This window comes from Scardinius erythrophthalmus (genome assembly GCF_964197995.2).
Source record: "Scardinius erythrophthalmus genome assembly, chromosome: 16".
NCBI classification, from domain to species: domain Eukaryota; kingdom Metazoa; phylum Chordata; class Actinopteri; order Cypriniformes; family Leuciscidae; genus Scardinius; species Scardinius erythrophthalmus.
This window is the reverse complement of record NC_138236.1, coordinates 24,111,822-24,129,936: the sequence shown is the minus strand read 5'-3', so window position 1 is coordinate 24,129,936 and position 18,115 is coordinate 24,111,822. Positions and strand designations below refer to the sequence as shown.

General features: G+C 37.1%; 1 protein-coding gene across 2 annotated transcripts in view; it reads left to right on the top strand.

Annotated features, from left to right (window-relative positions):
- Positions 1-18,115, top strand: part of fhod3b (formin homology 2 domain containing 3b) — a 185,197-nt gene that overhangs the window by 9,200 nt on the left and 157,882 nt on the right. For both annotated transcript variants that reach the window (XM_081389773.1, XM_081389772.1), the window contains exons 2-3: positions 4,986-5,092; positions 16,481-16,545. In XM_081389773.1, the coding sequence (XP_081245899.1) occupies positions 4,986-5,092; positions 16,481-16,545 (172 nt within the window). The remainder of the gene's footprint in view (positions 1-4,985; positions 5,093-16,480; positions 16,546-18,115) is intronic.

The following is an 18,115-nucleotide window of genomic DNA, read 5'->3' as shown; positions in this document are numbered from 1 at the left end:
TTAATTTACTCACCCTCTTGTTGTTCCAAACCAAAAGACAACATTTTGAAGAATGTTGAGATCCAAACAACATTGAACCCCATTGACTTTATATTGTTTGGACAAAAAACTCAGAGACTGAGTAAAATATCGAAAAAATCATAGGTTTGGAACGACTTAAGGATGAGTAAAAGATGACCGAATTTGCATTTTTGGTGCATCTCATTACGTTCCTGGAATTCCTGGCCTCTTCTGTAAAAGAACATCTAGAAGATATTTTGAAGAATGTTGGTAACCAAACAGTTGATGGGCCCCATTGACTTCCATAGTTTTTCTTTTTCTTTTCCATATTATGGAAGTCAATGGGGCCCATTAACTGTTTGGTTACCAACATTCCTCAAAATATCTTCTTTTGTGTTCAGCAGAAGAAAGAAATTAATTCAGGTTTGGAATAACTTGAGGGTGAGGAAATGATGACTATATATATATATATACATATATATATATATATATATATTTTTTTTTTTTTGGATGAACTAACCGTTTAGGATAAGTGATAAACCTGTGATATCTCTTCTGTGTTAACTACTCTTCTGTTTTTTTTTCTTCCCAACTTGCCTTGACAAACTTACCGTGGTTTTTCATACAGTTCTTAGAAAAGTTCTTCATCAACAATTTTTATTCAATAATTTGTCATGTGGTGTAACCATCAAGAAAAAGAATTTGGTACTTTTTGAGGCTTGTTTTTTCATTGTATAATATCAGGACAGTTTTGTCATTTTCTACTTTATGCCCTCTTGCCCTGCTGTAAATGGCTTTAAAACTGGTAAATGGAACGGGAATGAGTGGAACGTCCATGTTTTTCTTTTCTTTTTTTTGTCATGATTACTTTCACATCTTATCACTCCCCACCTATACCTCTACCAGACATGCCTCTACCAGGTCTATGTGCCCTAAATATAGTCTGACTTTGGATTGCGTGTCTGGATTTCCTGCGAGCTTCAGATCTGGGCTGTAATCTTGTGTAACACTCTTTCTATCTTAAGGACATGTTAAATTAAACGCTCTCTATTTGTAACAGCCCTCATCCTTTTCCTTCTAGTCCCCTGTCCTATATCATGCCTCACTGAGCTTGTTGTCAGAAGAAAATTTGGGCTTCCTTTCATGGGTTTATAGGAAATGTAGACCCTTGTGTAGTTATCGTTGCCATGGTTGACCACATGTTGTGTGTCTTTTCTCCAACATGACATGATATTTGGGCACCACCAGCTCTCTGAAATGAATAGAGTGGCCATGGGATCAAAGCTTTTCAACCCTTAATGCCTTTACCAGTTACAGTAGCATCCTCTGTCTCTGTTCCGTTCACTCTTTTCTCCACTTTTAATTAAATTACTGTAATTTGTGGCAGGGAATTGAATGACAGAGCCTGTTAATGGATAATCTGAAAACCAGTCAAGGTTAGGACACATAAGGTAATGTTTTGTTTACAACTTAGGAAAATAGTCTTTTACAGTGTATCCCATGTTCACAGATTGGTCATGATGGTCCAACCGGGGCTGTTGTCAAGATGGGACAACCTAAAACAGGACAAATTTTGTCCCTGGTTTTATTAATTTTACTGACAAATTTGCATCCATAAATTGACTAGACAGTGAGCAATCATGTCTATTTTCCCATATGTATATTTATAGTTTTGATACTTTTAGCAGCATGTTGTAATTGGTGTGAATTAGCCATTAGACAGTTTGCATGATAAAGCATTTTTGGAAAACTAGTGCCCTTAAATTTCTCAAAAAAAAGCACTGTCTCTAAAGCCATACGCATTAAGATTAAGACCATTTTGGTGATTGCATCACATCGTCTGGTGTTTTTTGAGCTTCCCGCCATGAGTGTTGTCAGGTTAAAAACACACCTTGAACACTATGGTCCATTTTGTTTTACTTCGCCAAGAACACGTCTTATGTAAACGCCTCTAAGAAACACGTCCGATCAGGTTCAGTTTAACCTGAAACTATAGCCTTATTATACAGAGCTTTCTTAAGACAATTAGTGGACAAGCCATTTAGACAACGCAATAAACAGTCAGTTTAAAAATATGGACTCATCCCTAATAGTCACATGGGAAGGAAAGCGTAATGTTCAACATTGGTTCAAATCTTTTTAAAAATGCAATTGGAAAAAATTTGCCAGACATCATGTAAAAACTTTGTATTCATGTAAAAAAATATATATTTTTCTTTTTTTTATTATATATATATATATATATATATATATATATATATATATATATATATATATATTACTTAGATTTTTAATTTTTAAATCTGATTTAAATTTGATTTTTTATGGTTATAATATTTGATTCACAAGTAGGATGTTTTGAATATTGTGTATATCGTATATCGATATCGATTTTTCAACAAATCAGTTCGCAACCATTGTCATCTTCGCTTCCCCCCTTTTGTATACAGACTTTCTCCTCCTTCGATAGTTAGCTATTTAAATATGGTCAAATTCGCAAGCACAGAATTCAAGAAAGCTCTGACAGTGTGAATGAACAAATCCTAATATACTAGAACAGTTACCGGAACAACTTTTCTGAAATCTCTGTGTAAAAGAGGCTTAAGGTTTCTAGCTGCCACACCTAATGGTGTTGACTGGTGTATAATTCGCAGCACACATGCAGTCAAAGGTGTTTGGAGGTGGGGAAGAGCGGTAATCCTGTTACCGGGCCAATTGCAATCTGCTTGAAAGTCTGTCGGAAACAGAGAAACAGAGACAGTGTCTTTATGGAAAACACAGACCAAAACTCTGGGCTGGATTCATCGTTTCAGAGGTTATAGTTAAGTCAGGTTTGGGCAAAGTGCTCTGTTCAGGGTTGCAGGTATAATATAAATGGGTCAATGATATGATGCAAAATTTTTATTTGTGCAGATTTATTAATTTATTCAAAAATACATTTAAAATACAATTCATGCACAGTCATTTGAATACACCTCCTCTATAATGAACTTGAATACATTAAAATACATTGTGATTTTTTTTTGGAAGGTAAAAATGTCAGTGAACTCTATGGAAGCTTGTTCCCCGCTAGGGTTGGGCCGATAGACGATGCTATCGTCCATTGCGATGCCTGACAGACAAAATCGAAATTGCTGATGAGATGAGAACTCTTCAGTATGAACTCTATTGGTTGCATACTGAAGAAGAAATTCTTGAAAAGAAAACCTTTTATTTAAAAAAAAAAAAAAAAAAAAATCTGTTGTCTGCAAAGTCATGTGGTGCAACCAACATGCAGAAAAAACAGGAAATGACCCTCATGACTTCAAGTCAAGGTCAGTAAGTCTCCAAAATAGTCGGATCTTTTGACTTTTAAATGATAAGGCAATGTCATGTGGTGCGACTCCAATAAGTAATGATATTAATGCATGTTCACACTTTTAACTATTAACTAACTATTAACTATGACTTTTGCCTCAATAATCTCCTTATTAATAGTTAGTAAGGTAGTTGTTAAGTTTAGCTATTGGGTAGGATTAAGGGATGTAGAATATGATCATTCAGAATAAGGAACTAATATGTGCTTTATAAGTACAAATAAACAGCCAAAATCCTATTAATATGCATGCTAATAAGCAACTAGGTAATACAACTAAACTAAAGTGTTACCTAATAAAATAAAATAAAAATCTTTAAAAACCCTTTTTTACATTTAATGATTTTTTCCAATGTTTACACAACGCATGAGACATTAAATGTAAACTTTCTTAAAAATGGTATAAAAGTTTTTCAAAACCATATGAAAGTGTTATACGTTTTTCTAAACCATATAAATAAAACCAATGTGAATACAAAGAGTATATTCTTAGAACTTGGCTATTTGTTTTTAATTTAACTTTGTTTTTTCTTTATCGTAGATGCTCTATTTTGTCATTGGCCCAAATTGTATCCAATACCCCACATTTAGACTCTTGCACATTTATGGTAATTTTAGCTAAATCAGTTGTCCACAGTCGAAAGAATGTGTTTTCATATAGCGAATTAAAACTGGTAGGATTCCAAAGATCTTACATGTGGGGACAGAGACTTTCAACAAAGACCCTTTTGGTATTATAGACGTGCTGGCAAAAGTAAACTCCACTTGGTGCCAATGCATGAAGGATTTTCTTACCTGTCCCTGGGGCTGGAAGTGGCTCAGGAAGCCAGACTGGGGCTTAAAGGCCTGATCTGGGGCTGGGGGGAGTCAACTGGGAACAGTGCGTGTAATTAGCATGTTTAGAGTCGCGGGTGACCCGGGCTCACACGTTGATTGACAGTTCACGCTGCTGCCCAGCAACAGCCCCCTGGGAGGTTTCAAATCCCATCGCTGGGCTGTAATTGAGTGTCAACAAACAGACAGGCCTCCAACGGAGCAGATCTCTGAACACTGCTGCATATCTCCAAATGGTGTGGATGGGCTTCTCACAGCACTTCTATAAATCAGCTGGCCTGAATGCCGTGTGCGATAGTTATGACAAGTTCTTTGGATTCCTCAGTTTAGATGTTAAAATAAATGACACGTTTTGAAATAATGTTCTGACAAAATGTGCCCATTAATAAAAATAGATTAGAAACATGACAGCATAATGACTTTAAGCTTTAATGGCACCTAGTGTTTAACAGCATCCGTGTCAAAGAGTTGATATTGAGTTGAAATATGAATCATGACTGCTTGAATGTGGTTAGTCACAGTTTATGAATCTGTGTGATGTTATGAATAATAATAAACAAATTATGGTGCATTCCTGTGATGCACATAGCTGACATGTCAAGGCTTAGCATTATACCAGCCTGATGTCATGCATATCAAATGCATCAGTATTACTGATTGTTTACTTAAATATGTATTTATGATTGCACTTGGGTGTAATGTTGTTTCCTCATAGTTATATATTTTATGAACTGTGATACTTGTTGCATATGAATATTTCTTTTAAACTGTATTTTTCATTTTGTTTCTCTCTCAGCTCGATGACTGTGCTTTACAGTTATCTCATAATGGCAGTTATCTGGACCTGGAATCCACCTTGGCCGAGCAGAGAGATGAACTTGAAGGCTTTCAGGAGGATGGAGGGTAAGCAACAACGAAAAAAGAAAAACATTTTTTGTCATTATATATAAATCTGTATGACTTTCCTCTGTGGAACAAAAAATAGTTATTTTCTTCAGTTTTAAAAAAGACATATGCAACCAACATGAATACAAAGAGTACATTTCTAAAATTTGGCATATGTGTTTTAAATTCAAATTTTTTTAAATAGTATTTTGTGTTTTCTTTATCCTAGAAACTCTATTTTGTCATTGAACCAAATATGTTTGGCCCAAATTTGATCCCATACCCCACATTTAGGCTTGACACTTAGGAATATAATTAAATAGACTTGTCAGTTAACAATGGCTTAAATTTCAGTCTGTGGTGTTTTGATGTAATTTTGGAGCTTAAGGGCTGCATTAAGTTTCTTGCTTTATTTTCCATGGGAAAAATAACAGCATACTGGTATGGAACGACATGAGGGTGAATAAATAATTACAGATTTTTTATTTTTGGCTAAGTGTTCCTTTAAATATTTACCCTGTGTTCTGATTTCTGAATTTTCAAAAACAAGCAAACTAGCTACTCACACTTAAAGCATTTGTGTGTTTTCATATATGAGTTTAATATCAGAAATCAAATAAATGTTAGTTGTATACTGACGATCACTTTGTTAGTCTGAATCTCCGAATCACTTCTAATACTGGAGTGTCTGATGATGATCCTGTTTTCTTTTTTGTTGTCTTATACAGTTTAAGTGTATTGTATTAGGAGTAGTCCATATTTCATATGCAATAATTTCCCCTGGTGTCCCTTTATTTACCTTGAGAGAGTTTTTGGATGGAGTTATTCACGACCCCTTACATTTTTTAGTATTGTCTTTTAATAGGTTATTTCACATTTTGTTAAATTGGAGACAACTATAAGCACTATCTAGTCATGTGCATTCCATAAAACATTCCGTCTAAAGCTATCAGAAAGACCTTAAAATCTCACAGCACGTGTTCCTTTGTCTTGAGCACATACCACAGTCGTTCTGTGACAGGCCTTTATTCAGCGAGCCCTCAAAATACCTGACTGGTTGGCAAGGGCACAGATGATGTCAGCCTCCGGTTTTAAGAAAGCTGGCAAGATTCAGAGTTAATTGTCTTGGGTTGAGCCAAGTCCAAGAGTAGATGCTTCTTTTAAAATTAATCATGGTTTAAAGACTATTTATCCCCTAGAATCTTTTTAGCTTGCAGTTTTAAATCCATGGCATTAGTATGGAAGCCTGTTTCCACCACTTTATTTCTTGTATTTTTGACATGGTATCACACAATGTTACTTTTATATCTCACAAGTGACTATTTCTCATAATTGCAACTTTTTCTCTCACAATGTGACTTGACTAAATTTTATTAGACTATTTCTCATAAATATGACTTTATATCTCACAAATGTTATTTGAATCGCTCAATGTCAGTTTTTATATCTCACAATTCACTTATCTCTTGCAATGTGGCTTTGTGTGTCACAGTTGTGACTAGGGTTGCAAAGGGGCGGAAAATTTCCGGTAAATTTCCGGAAAGTTTGCGGTAAATTTCCATGGGAAGTTAAGCTGGGGAATTTTGGAAATATTCATTACCACGGCAACCGCTTGCGTGTCCACTCTGAAAGCTGTACACATAAGAGACGGATAGATACATTATTTAAGGTTATTTTTATTCGTTAGAATATTGATATATGAACTTATTGTCAAGTAAGCCCCGTTGTGAGCTTGTGTGTCTCTCTAAACTTTCAGTGTGCTGCACTGCTCTAGTTGACTTCTGTGACTTCCCCCCGAAAATATCACGTTAATTTTGAAAACGTAATTCCTTTTGTGGATCCTCTTGGTCTTTCTTCATGTTTCTTTGACAAATATCAGTGTCTCAGTCTCACGCACGCTGCAGGCTGAGTTAACCACGCCTACTTATTTACATGTCGCGGTATACATGGAATAAATAAATCTGTTCCGCGGTAGAAACGATATATACCGTCATACCGCCCAGCCCTACTTATGTGGTAAATAAAGTTATGCTAGCTTATTTAGCATCAAACTTATCAGCTTGCTATCTACTAGATGAATACATTTTTATGTGATATTTGCAATTTAAACATTTAATAAATATATTTCCCCATAATATCATCAAAACTTACTTCACTTTGTTTAGTCCACAGGCTCAAATGTGTGCCTTCAATAGTCTTGTGCTTTGGGCTTCTGTACATGTGATGGAGGCATGCACAGTGCCAGTAGGGGGTGTGGTCTCAATAGCCATGCAGTAAGCAGTGTGCTATGCGCATGTGATTGAGGAATGGCATGGATATTCAAGTGTATTTGAATGGCATCTGTTTATTTTAGTCAAGATTATGCTAAAATATACTTTCCTCAACTATATTTAAGTTCCCTATGAAGAGCCAACCCTCAACTTTGAAAATTCCCAGTTTATTCCCGTTTATTCCCATAAATTCCTGTTAATTCCCTTAAATTCCCATTAATTCCCATGGAAAGTTTCCATCTTTGAAAATTCCCAGAATTTTGTAACCCTAGTTGTGACTGTTTTGTAATTGTGTCTATATCTCACAATGCTAGTTTTATATCTCACAATTGACTTTACTTATCATAATAGTAATTTTATATAACACAAAAATTAATGCTAAGATTGTGCCTGGACTCTCAAGTCAGATGAATCTGATACTAGAGCAAACCCATGTAAACATACCAAATAAAACAAACAAGTTTATCTTCTACCTCAATGAGTAGCTTTTGATTCACAGTTTTATTAGATGACACTGCTATCTTTCTAGCCACCGAGTTGACATAGCCTACAGAAACTGCCAAATGCCAGTGATTGAATGCTAGATTTTGGTATTTGGGGCTGTTGACATGGCCACAAATATTTAGGGATGTATTTGTGTAAATTTGGAGGCTGGTCTAGCGGCATTTCATTTCCACTGGATCGGGCTCAAATTCAAAATATAGCTAAAGACAGTAAGTGAATGGATGTCTTTTGGAAGAGTGAGAGGCTGAAGGGCCACTTCTTTTGGTCTCTGAGAGATGAATGGTAGTGCCAACTGGCATGCTGTTTCTCTCTTCTGTCTGTGTTCAGGACCCCCCCCCCCTTCCCCCTTCCCCCTTCCCAAGAGGCTATCAAGGGTGTGCATTATTAGACCCATGCAGAGTGTCTGAGTGGGCTGTGGAAAGCAGGAATGGAAGACTACATTACTGTTAATAACAGGGTAATTCAGCACAGTGGGCTTTTATGGCCTGGATGGGCTGGAGTTCACAGCCCCCTCCATTTACTGAACTTGTGCTTTATTACGGGGTCTAAAAACCTTGGCCGAAGTACGTGATTAAACCAAACCCAATCTCCTCCTCCTTCCCTCTTTTGTGGTTTTTCTATCTTGCTTCATGTGATGTCTCTGACCTACATTTCATCAATTGCTGAAAACACAAAAAATAGGCTAATTGCCTCGAGGAATAATTTGAGGTTCCTTTGTTGCTTCTTCATTGTTGCTACTGTATCTTCTTACTGTTTACATTAGGCCTGGGATGAATTATCAGGCTTTTCTTAATTCACAAGTATTCATTTTCCCCTTCTTTTGGCTTTCAGTTCTTTTCCAAGTGAGATTAACTGTTCTAACAACTGCAACATTTACTCCATTGCTTTGATGCACATTGTTAAATAACGTCAACATATAAAAATGTGATGTTGCATGCGACTTATTCTCGTTGCTAATCCATGTCCTTGAAGATTTCTTTCTCAATTTTGAACCTGGAGGCCTGTGATGGGATTCCAAAGGGACAATCAGAAATGGATACAGATTACAAGTTGCATTCCACAGGTGCCTCAGTCATATGAAGTCACTTTGGTCTCTGATTGAGGAATGATCCTCTAACGCCTAATTTTGTAAGGTGGATATCTCTGTTTCATAGTGGCTTAACCGTCCTAATCATTACCACACCACCTCATGCAGAAAAAGCTGTCAGAGTCTGAAACAGGGCCCCGGATTTAATCCCATTCGCTGTTAGTGCGGACCCTCTTCTGGCAAACCACCAACAAAATTTTCTCACACCAGGGCTTAAATGTTTTGTGGCCCAGTCAGATTTTTACTTGTCTTGCCAAAATTTGTATTGGCCCCACAACAAAAATTATTAATATTATTTTTTCAATATATTTATTTAATTAAAAACAGATTTTTTTTTTTTTTAGTATAATTTATTTTTAATAAATAAATATTTATTTTTTGTAAAATATTTCAATCAGACGGCTCAAAACTCTGAACTCTTTTACTCCTAAGATAACTGCTGACATCAATGAATAAATATGTCTGAAATCTCACTTCTTTATATGTGAATACCTCGCCTATTCTCTCTGTCTCCCTCTCTTGCTTTCTCTGCCCACTTATATTTTTCTTGAACTCGTTTTTTTTCCTGGCCGATGTGCCGGAGGAGCTTTCGTCGGGCTCGGTTAGCCTCTGGCCCTGGAGAAACGCCTAGTTCCTTTTAATGGGAAAGCTTCAAGTATTTGTGCGGATTATATGGATAGAGGGGTAGGAGGCTGCTCAGCTGGACCACTGGATTTTTCCCTTATTGCTGAAGTAAATGGCAGGCAGAGGAAGTGAGGTCGAAAGTGTGGAAACACTGAGGTGCCGTGTATGTGTTTCTATGATCCCAGTCTTTTGAGAACCTTATGAATAGATTGGCAGGTGATCATCAGGGATGCACCATTATTGGTATCGGCCGATATACAGTATGTTAATTTTCAATGTTATCTGAGACACTTCAGATACGCACTCTGTTCCCCATGATGGTTTTGAATTGCTTGAAATATGATTGGAATCACTTCAAAAAAAGAAAATACAGTTAAGTGCAACATGCAAATCTGTCATATAAGCTTCATAAAATTATAATGATAACATCATTATAATTGTGTTCTTGGGTCATGGATTTTAATGGTGAGACTTGTTTTTGTAATCAGGCTCTCAAAAATTATCAAAACAATTGGATTTAGATTTATCGGCCAATATATCGGTTATCGGCTTTCAGATACAAAGAATTATCGGTTATCGGTATCGTCCAAAATGTTCATATTATTGCATCCCTAGTGATAATCCTTCAGCAGCTTTTTACATATTTAGGATGCTTCCAGCTACACATACAGTTTATATAAATAAAATATAAAAACACATTGCAGTGTGGAATTCCACAACCACTAGTGGCACGAAATGGAACTGCAGAAATGATTGTTTCCAAACAGGTTTCCACAGTGTTGCTTTGAACCTTGTTGCAAATTCATCTCTGGTATATGTCACAATGATTATTTAGCATTTTTTAGTAACATTTTGGTTAAAACTTGTAATTGACCTGGAAGAATATCAACTAAAATAAATATTTATCTAAACTAAACTTTATCTAAACTATAAAAGTAATCTGTAATGTTTACCTTTTTTTTTTGTAAAGAATATTTACCATTACATTTAACAAAAACAATTAATAAAAAAAAAAAAATTGTATTCTTATTATTTTTTCTAAAATCTTTAGTTTTGTGAACAACTGATTTGTCATTAACTGATTAATTGTAAAGGTCTGATAATGATTCATTCAGAAACTTGATATTGCTACTTCTGTTATGAACTCTCAAGAGTTCTAGGTCATACAGGTATGCCAAGATTTTCATTGACATACGGATCACATGATACTTCCATGGTGCTTTTTGTGTCCTTTTAGAAATTTTAGTCATTAATTGTAATCGCATAGAAAAGAGCATGGGAAATTTTCCCATTTTGATTTCCATTTAAGAAAGAATGACACAAGAGCAAGGAAATTATGTCAAATCCTTTATTTTTTGTTAACTTTGTCCTTTTGTCTTGAGAAATACATAAGTGCTTCATTCTTGCACTGAGAAGTGCTCGTCCTTAAAGGCACTAGGTGCTCGGAAACCTTAATTTCTAGCTTATTTGCTGAGTCATATCGGTTCCAGGAGGCCCTGTATAGTCTGCTGTTAATTGCACTATAGGCAACTGGTTGTTTTTGAACAGGGTCCAAGTATGCAAGGCAAGGAGGTAAACGCTACCTGTCGACAATGGGTCTTCTCTCTGTAATTTTCTTCCTCTCAATTTTTCTCTCCCTTTGTGTTTTTATGGGACTTCATAGTGTGATATTCCATAAATAGGCTGGTAGTGAACAGTCAAATAAAGTTGGTTAGAGTCCGCATGTTAAAACTCCACAGACCCAGGAGAGACTGCATGGGGCCAGGATCAGGGTTTATAAGACGCTTGGGAGTAAATAAAGAGTAGAGCGATGTGCTAGTTCAACTCAGAGGTCTGATACTGCTTTAAACTTCAACTTTTCGTACAGACAAGCATTTGTTATGATGGTCTGTTCAGGAGTTGTGATGATTAACCTGCAGAGGTTAGGTTTGTTCATTCATTTGCCAGAGCAGGGTCTTGAATCTACAGTACTCCTCACTTGCTCTCTCTGCCAGAGACTTTAGTCAGGATAGACACTATACAGCATTTAATTAGTTACAAATGGAAATGAGGCTGTGAGGGATTGAAGCGGAGGTCAGATTTTGGAGGTGGGTGAATCAAATGATCCATTAGCCTGGTTTCCATTACAGATTTGCGCAAAACTTTTGCGATTATTTTATATATGTTGATAATAAACTATTGCGAATGGATGGCGTTTCCATTAACAGATGTTATGCAACTAAAAACGTAATTTTTTCCTCTCGTGATAAGTCATTCCAAAAATCATGGCAACGGATATTCAAAGGTTTTTGTACTGTATATCACAGCCACCAGGCGTGTTATCCAAGCATTAATGGCAAGGAAAGCCCCTTATACTTGGTAGCAGCCATGAATGAGGTCTTTCTGGGTGTTTCGCCCTCCCATCTGCTTCAAGGTCTTGATAAATTGTGGCATTTCGATGTTGTTTAGAATACAGTATTCCCATAAGTCTTTTCTTCTGTCCAAACATACCATGCCTTCTTTAAAGAATATTTGACTTTCACATACGCCAGGTGACCTGTAAATGCGAAAAACTATTTCCATTGCAGTTTTGCGAAATATTCCTTTTTCAAATTGCTTGAAAAAACACCTCATGCGAGCGCAAAAACTTTTTTGAAATACATGGGAGTTTTTGCGACATTGACGTGCTTCCATTGGGCATATTTTCAATTTGCGCAATTTGAAGGGTAATGGAAACGCAGCTAGTGATAATCTTGGTAGTTGGACAAACTGTTCCGATAAAATACTTTGTTTGAGGTGTAATAAGGATATATTTCATCTTAGAGTTTAACACGATTTTTAAACATGAGTAATTAATTTCAAATTGGTCTAAAACATGCAGTGGGCTTGACTGTAGATCAAAATTTATGGTACCACTTCTAGTCATTCTACTGACTAGAAGTAATTTTGCAACTACATGTAAAACTACCTGTCAGAGTCTTTGGAAACTGTCTGCTTAATAACTGCTAACACTTTATTTTCCTTTCACCAAGCTTATTTTCAGGCAGCAACTACACTTTTTACATTTTCAATTTTTGAGAATAGAGCATATTTTGTTTGTATCTATCCAGTTGTACAGAATTGTTTATGTCTGTGTGTGCTGGGATGACTACTCATGATATAATCTTTCCCTTACTCAATGTTGTTGTATCTTTAATAGGCACTGAACAGCAGCTTGCCTCTATATGTATATAAAATATGGAAGCATAATACTGATTGTAACAAAAAGTTAGCTTTTAAAGGGGTACAATTAAACTGAAATGTGTGCACTGGGACTAACTGAAATTTTAATGGAGCATACTCATAAAAAATATAATAGATTGCCAATGCTATTTTAAATGGTGTGTTTTTTAATCGATTAATTCATTAGTTATTGTAAGTAATAAATTAATTATGTAACAGATTTAGATATATTTTAAGTTCTTTCAATTTAACAGAAATTTGTTGCAGATTGCCAATGCCCAAATTAAAATTCTTAGCTTATCGACTGATATTGTCAGTGCAACAGTGTTTTATTTGTGTTCTTATGTAACAGAGCGGCTGTGAAAGGTCTGTGCATGGTTGTGAAATTGTAAAGTCAGGATAATTTGTCTTGGATAAGCAAAATGAGACTGTCTGTGTCTTTGGCTGGTGTTACGTGGCCGATGTTGGAGACACTTTCTCCTTTTGGCCCCAAACAGATCTCAGGTTGCAGGGGCTATTCTGTTTCACAAAGCTGGGCACGTTTGTCTGGGTAACTCAAATCATTGGGCCGTGAGCTGTGGAAAAAGACTGAGTCATCCGGCTGCAGATCTGTGCTCTGGGAAACGGCGTGGACACCAGTGCAGGATGATACACTCTATGTCAGCCGTACTGTATGTGCTAGACCATCCACAGCCATGTAGTCGCTTGGCAGGCACCCACACGCTGAAATTCTCACAGTATTAAGCCAAGACGTAAAGCCAAGACATACAGCTTCACCCTCAGAATCCAGTTCTCCTGCACTTTTCTCCGGATTGCTCCAGAAATGCAAAAACTGGATTCCTCTGGGTATCTCATAGACTTGCTGTTTAATTTGATAATGAGCATGTAGGGTGCTGTAGAGTAAGGTTATGGTTAGTAGCCAGGCTAATGTTACTGGTGAGGAAAGCGCAAGTTCATTATGAAATAGATCCAGTTACTCATTAGCTTCAACAGCAGAAAGATTAAGTTGCATGATGTTGTCTGTCAAGTTCCTTTAGTAAAAGCCATGCTGGCACATACTGTCTTTGGCCCAGGCATGTGTCCATATGTTGTATTTTGAAAATTGCCCATTTTGAAATGCCATGAATTTTTTTCAGACAACCTATTCGACAAATTGGTTACATTTTTAACACTTTTATCACTGTTTACAGTATTATCATTGTATTACATTACAAAATATGTTAAAGATAAACTTTATTGTTCTTGATGACAAATGTTAGTGACTTCATTTTTTTATATATATATCCGGATTTATAAATTTGGCCATCACATTACAAATAACATTTAAATTTTAATGACATTAATTAGGCGACGTTTACAAAGCGGAGATCGGAAGCCATTCAGCTGAGCACAATTTCAAGATCATTTGTGATTTATAACTTTTTTTTGTGCCTACGTAAGTTCTCTAAATCACATGTACTGTACGCACATTTGAAAAATGATCGTAAGATCAAATGTGAACCAGAAAGTATTTTGAAAGTGTCCACAATGATGCAAGCATGCATGTTAATGTTAGAGGTACACACTATTACCGAACACATGTCTCCTCTGGCCTAAACAATGCTCTTCAAGTCTGTGCTATATTACTGCAGTGTTTTTAAGTGTGTAGCAGGGCATTTTGAAGACTGCTGGTAGGTAGTCACTAATGGAGATGCCCCATCTGTGGCATGCTGCCAGCTAGACCATCAAACTTTCATTGTGTAACTCACACAATGCTGCATTTGTTTACAGGTCTCACTCTTTGCGTCCTGCTTTCGAGAAGCACTGTCATACGCTGTAGGTTTGAGGAAGTGAATCTTCTAGAGAAATCATATCTTTTCTCCCATCTCCATGAGTTTCTGTTTTGGCTGCATTTCTTTATTGTGTTGCATCTTGTCCACTCCATGTTTATCTCATGTCTGGTAAATGGAGGTTTCAACCCACATGGATGTTACTACAGAATCGCTGTCATTACGGATTGCGGTTGGTCGACTTGTTCTAAAGCTGAACGTTAAGCATCCATCCATCTTCATCTATCCTCCAACTCAAATGCAGCTGCATCTCATTCCATTGTGTGTTTACTTCCAGTTATTCATGGCACAGACAGTTCCTCTGTTCATCTGGCCTGATAATCTATGGAAAATAGGGGGTTGGGTTTGTGCCCGTACTTGTCTGTCACTCTTTATATGGATGACGTGACCTACATGTCATTCCCGCAGCCACCTCTGCTCTAGGGGTCAGGGAAGTCCGGACGCCATCTGACCCTTTCTTCACAACAGGGCTCTCTTCGCCCCCTTAGTCTGTCCAGTTTCTCTTTCCCCTGAGTCTCCTGGCAGTTAGTATTAGGTCACAGGAAGTCGGCTGGGTCTTTACTGTCTTTTGGAGCTCAAGGCCACACATGGCTCCGCTCCCTCAAGACTTTAGTATCTTAAATCACTTAACCTAAATATAAGAGCAGATGCAACACACAGCATCAGTCTACTGATGTAAACAGAGGTGCTGTAAAACATTCACCTTCACAAGTGTATATAAATACGGCTGGTTGCATTGTGCTCTATCAAAATGCTCTCCTATCCTGTATATGGAGTTCCAAATGAGAGCTTGTTTATCTAATCATCAATCATAACATGAGGCTGTTTAGCCTACTCCTGTGACAACTCATCTAGCATCACTCCCTCACTTCAACCCAAACTTTAGGGTGTGTTCACACTTGGCAGGTTTTGTTAGATTAAAACGAACTCTGGTGTTCATTTGAAAAAGTGCGAGGGCTGCCATCCGAACCGTGGTGCACACCAAACAAGCTGAAAATATGGGTCTCAGTCCGCTTCCAAATGAACTCTGGTGCGGTTCGGCTTGAATGCAACATGGATCAAAGACATCTAAACGAAACAAAAACGGGACGTAATGTCACAAGATGAATGCTCAAGCACACCTGGTTCTTCTCGTCATAGTCGTGATGTTGATCATAACAGTTCAGTACAGGTGTCAGAACTGCGTCTTCTTGCAGCAGTGTGTGCAATGGTGGAGCTCTTTGTGAGTTCTCAACCGGTTAAAAATACCATCATATGAACGCACATGTCACCAGTCCTACTCGACCCGCTCTGAGTGGGATTCGAACCTGGGTCTCTGGCATGGGAGGCTGGCACACTAACAAGATTGCTAGTGGCGCGCCCGCCTCCCATGCTGGAGACCCCAGTTTGAATCCCGCTCGGAGCGGGTCGAGGAGGACTGATTATATTTGGTCCCTTGACCCGGATGGGAGTGAGGTTTGGGGGGTGAGTGTAATGGACGTAGGCCAGTAAGAGCTCTGTGTGTAAACCTCACTCCCCTGATCTCAAGAGGCGCTCTAGTGACTGACATTAGATGCTGCGGTCTTTAGTGTCCTTTTTAGCGTGCCCGCCTCGGTTCAAAATCAAAAAATTACTTTGTTAAAAATGTAACCAGTAATTTAAATATCACAACATAAGTATTGTAGCCTGACTACTTTACCTAAGGCAAATTATGCAATTAATTTGTAATTTAATCAATTTTTTATGATTCATTAAATGATTCAGTAATATCTTTTTAATTAATTCACAGGATGTTTTTATGCATTGAGAAATAAGTGAATCGTAGCAAAGTTTTTTAACCATATTCCTGTTAACTTGCTTATTTATTCAGGTTTCTGCTTCATGATCATTTGTTTTTGTGTTTGTTCCTCAGGAGAGGAAAGAAGCACAGTATTGTCCTGAGAACACAGCTGTCTGTCAGAGTCCATGCCTGCATAGGTGAGTAACTAGATACTGTTTTCATTTAAATAAACTATGAATGGCGAGAAAAACATTTAATACTCCATCTTCACCCATTTAAATTTCTTGCTCAGTCAGCAGATTCTAGCTGCATCAGATTGTTTAGGAATAATTTTCTCATTTGTTGCTTGTTGAATGACGGATGTGTAAATTATACTTACTGAGGCCCTTGCTTGATTTTTACTGTGTGGTAAAGATTTCCTGTTGTTAATGTGCCCTCACGCCGCAACATTTATGATTTAGTTTAAACTTGTTCCATGCTTGATTTCTCAATCAATATAAAACAGCTAATGCAGCAACTTTATATGAATGCCAGGGTAGTGCTACACACACACACACACACACACACACACACACACACTCTCACCTATGGAAAAAACATATTGGAGTTTAAAACATTTTAAATTTAATTCCATTTTGGCTGAAGAGGGAACGTTTATACGACACTGATTTTTGTGTTTTCTGTCCTGTGTGTTTTTCATGTACAGATGACAACGTTTTCAAAATGTCACGGATCCCTGTTCACGTGGATCCGTGAAAACGACTAAAACGCTGTATTATGCTGCCAGGCCAGTAGTTGGCGATGTCACTTTGTAAAAATAAAAACACTACGCGCATATAGACATGAACATGTTATACGCATGCGCATGATGTCACTGCGTTTTACAAATTTGCGTTTTTGTTGTTTACATAGAGAAGATAACGGTATTGCTTTGTTTTCATAAACTTCACTTTAAAATCAGTTTTCAAAAGCTTACATAACACTGTTGTCGTTTAAATGAACGGCCAAAACGCATAAAAAGTTGTACATTTTTTGTTGAAAACGGTGTCATGTAAACGCCCCCTTAATTTATAGTTTGTGTGTTCAGTTTCAAAAACACTCAAAAATGCATCATGTAACATCTATCACATTAATTGTCTTAGGTAGTTACTGTATATTTCTTCACAATCTCATTGTTTATCTCATGTCCCTAAACCCTGTTGACAGAATCAGGCTTCATTACCTCCATAAGCCTTATCCCAGATTAACATCTGTGTCATTGTGTGGAAGCAGGACGGCTACGGCTATCTATGCATCACGAAGGATTAAGTGTCACAGACAGCACCCTCAAAAACCATTAAGGATAAAAACTGTGTAGTTTCTCTGGAATTGTAGTATGCATGTAACTTACTTCAGGGGTTTATGTTACATTGGTCATTTGTAGTCTCAGACTGCACAACTATGAACTGTATATTGACCGTTTGATGCATGTTGGACATAAAAATTGGTTTTACCAGTGCACTTGGAAGTTACCAATCTGATACAATTGCTGGGTTTCCATCCATCCATGTATTTTACATTTTTTTTGTAAATAGTGACATCCCAATACAAATGTGATGTCTCAGTATCCAATAGTATGCCATAGTTTTACAGCAATTGTCTGTAAAACGGAATACAGAAAACATACATACAGAAATCTTTTGCTGTGACTTCTCCAATGGATACAACTTTCCTTTCTATTTTTATTTGGCAGCAGTTTACAATGTCTGTGAATGTATTGACAGTAGT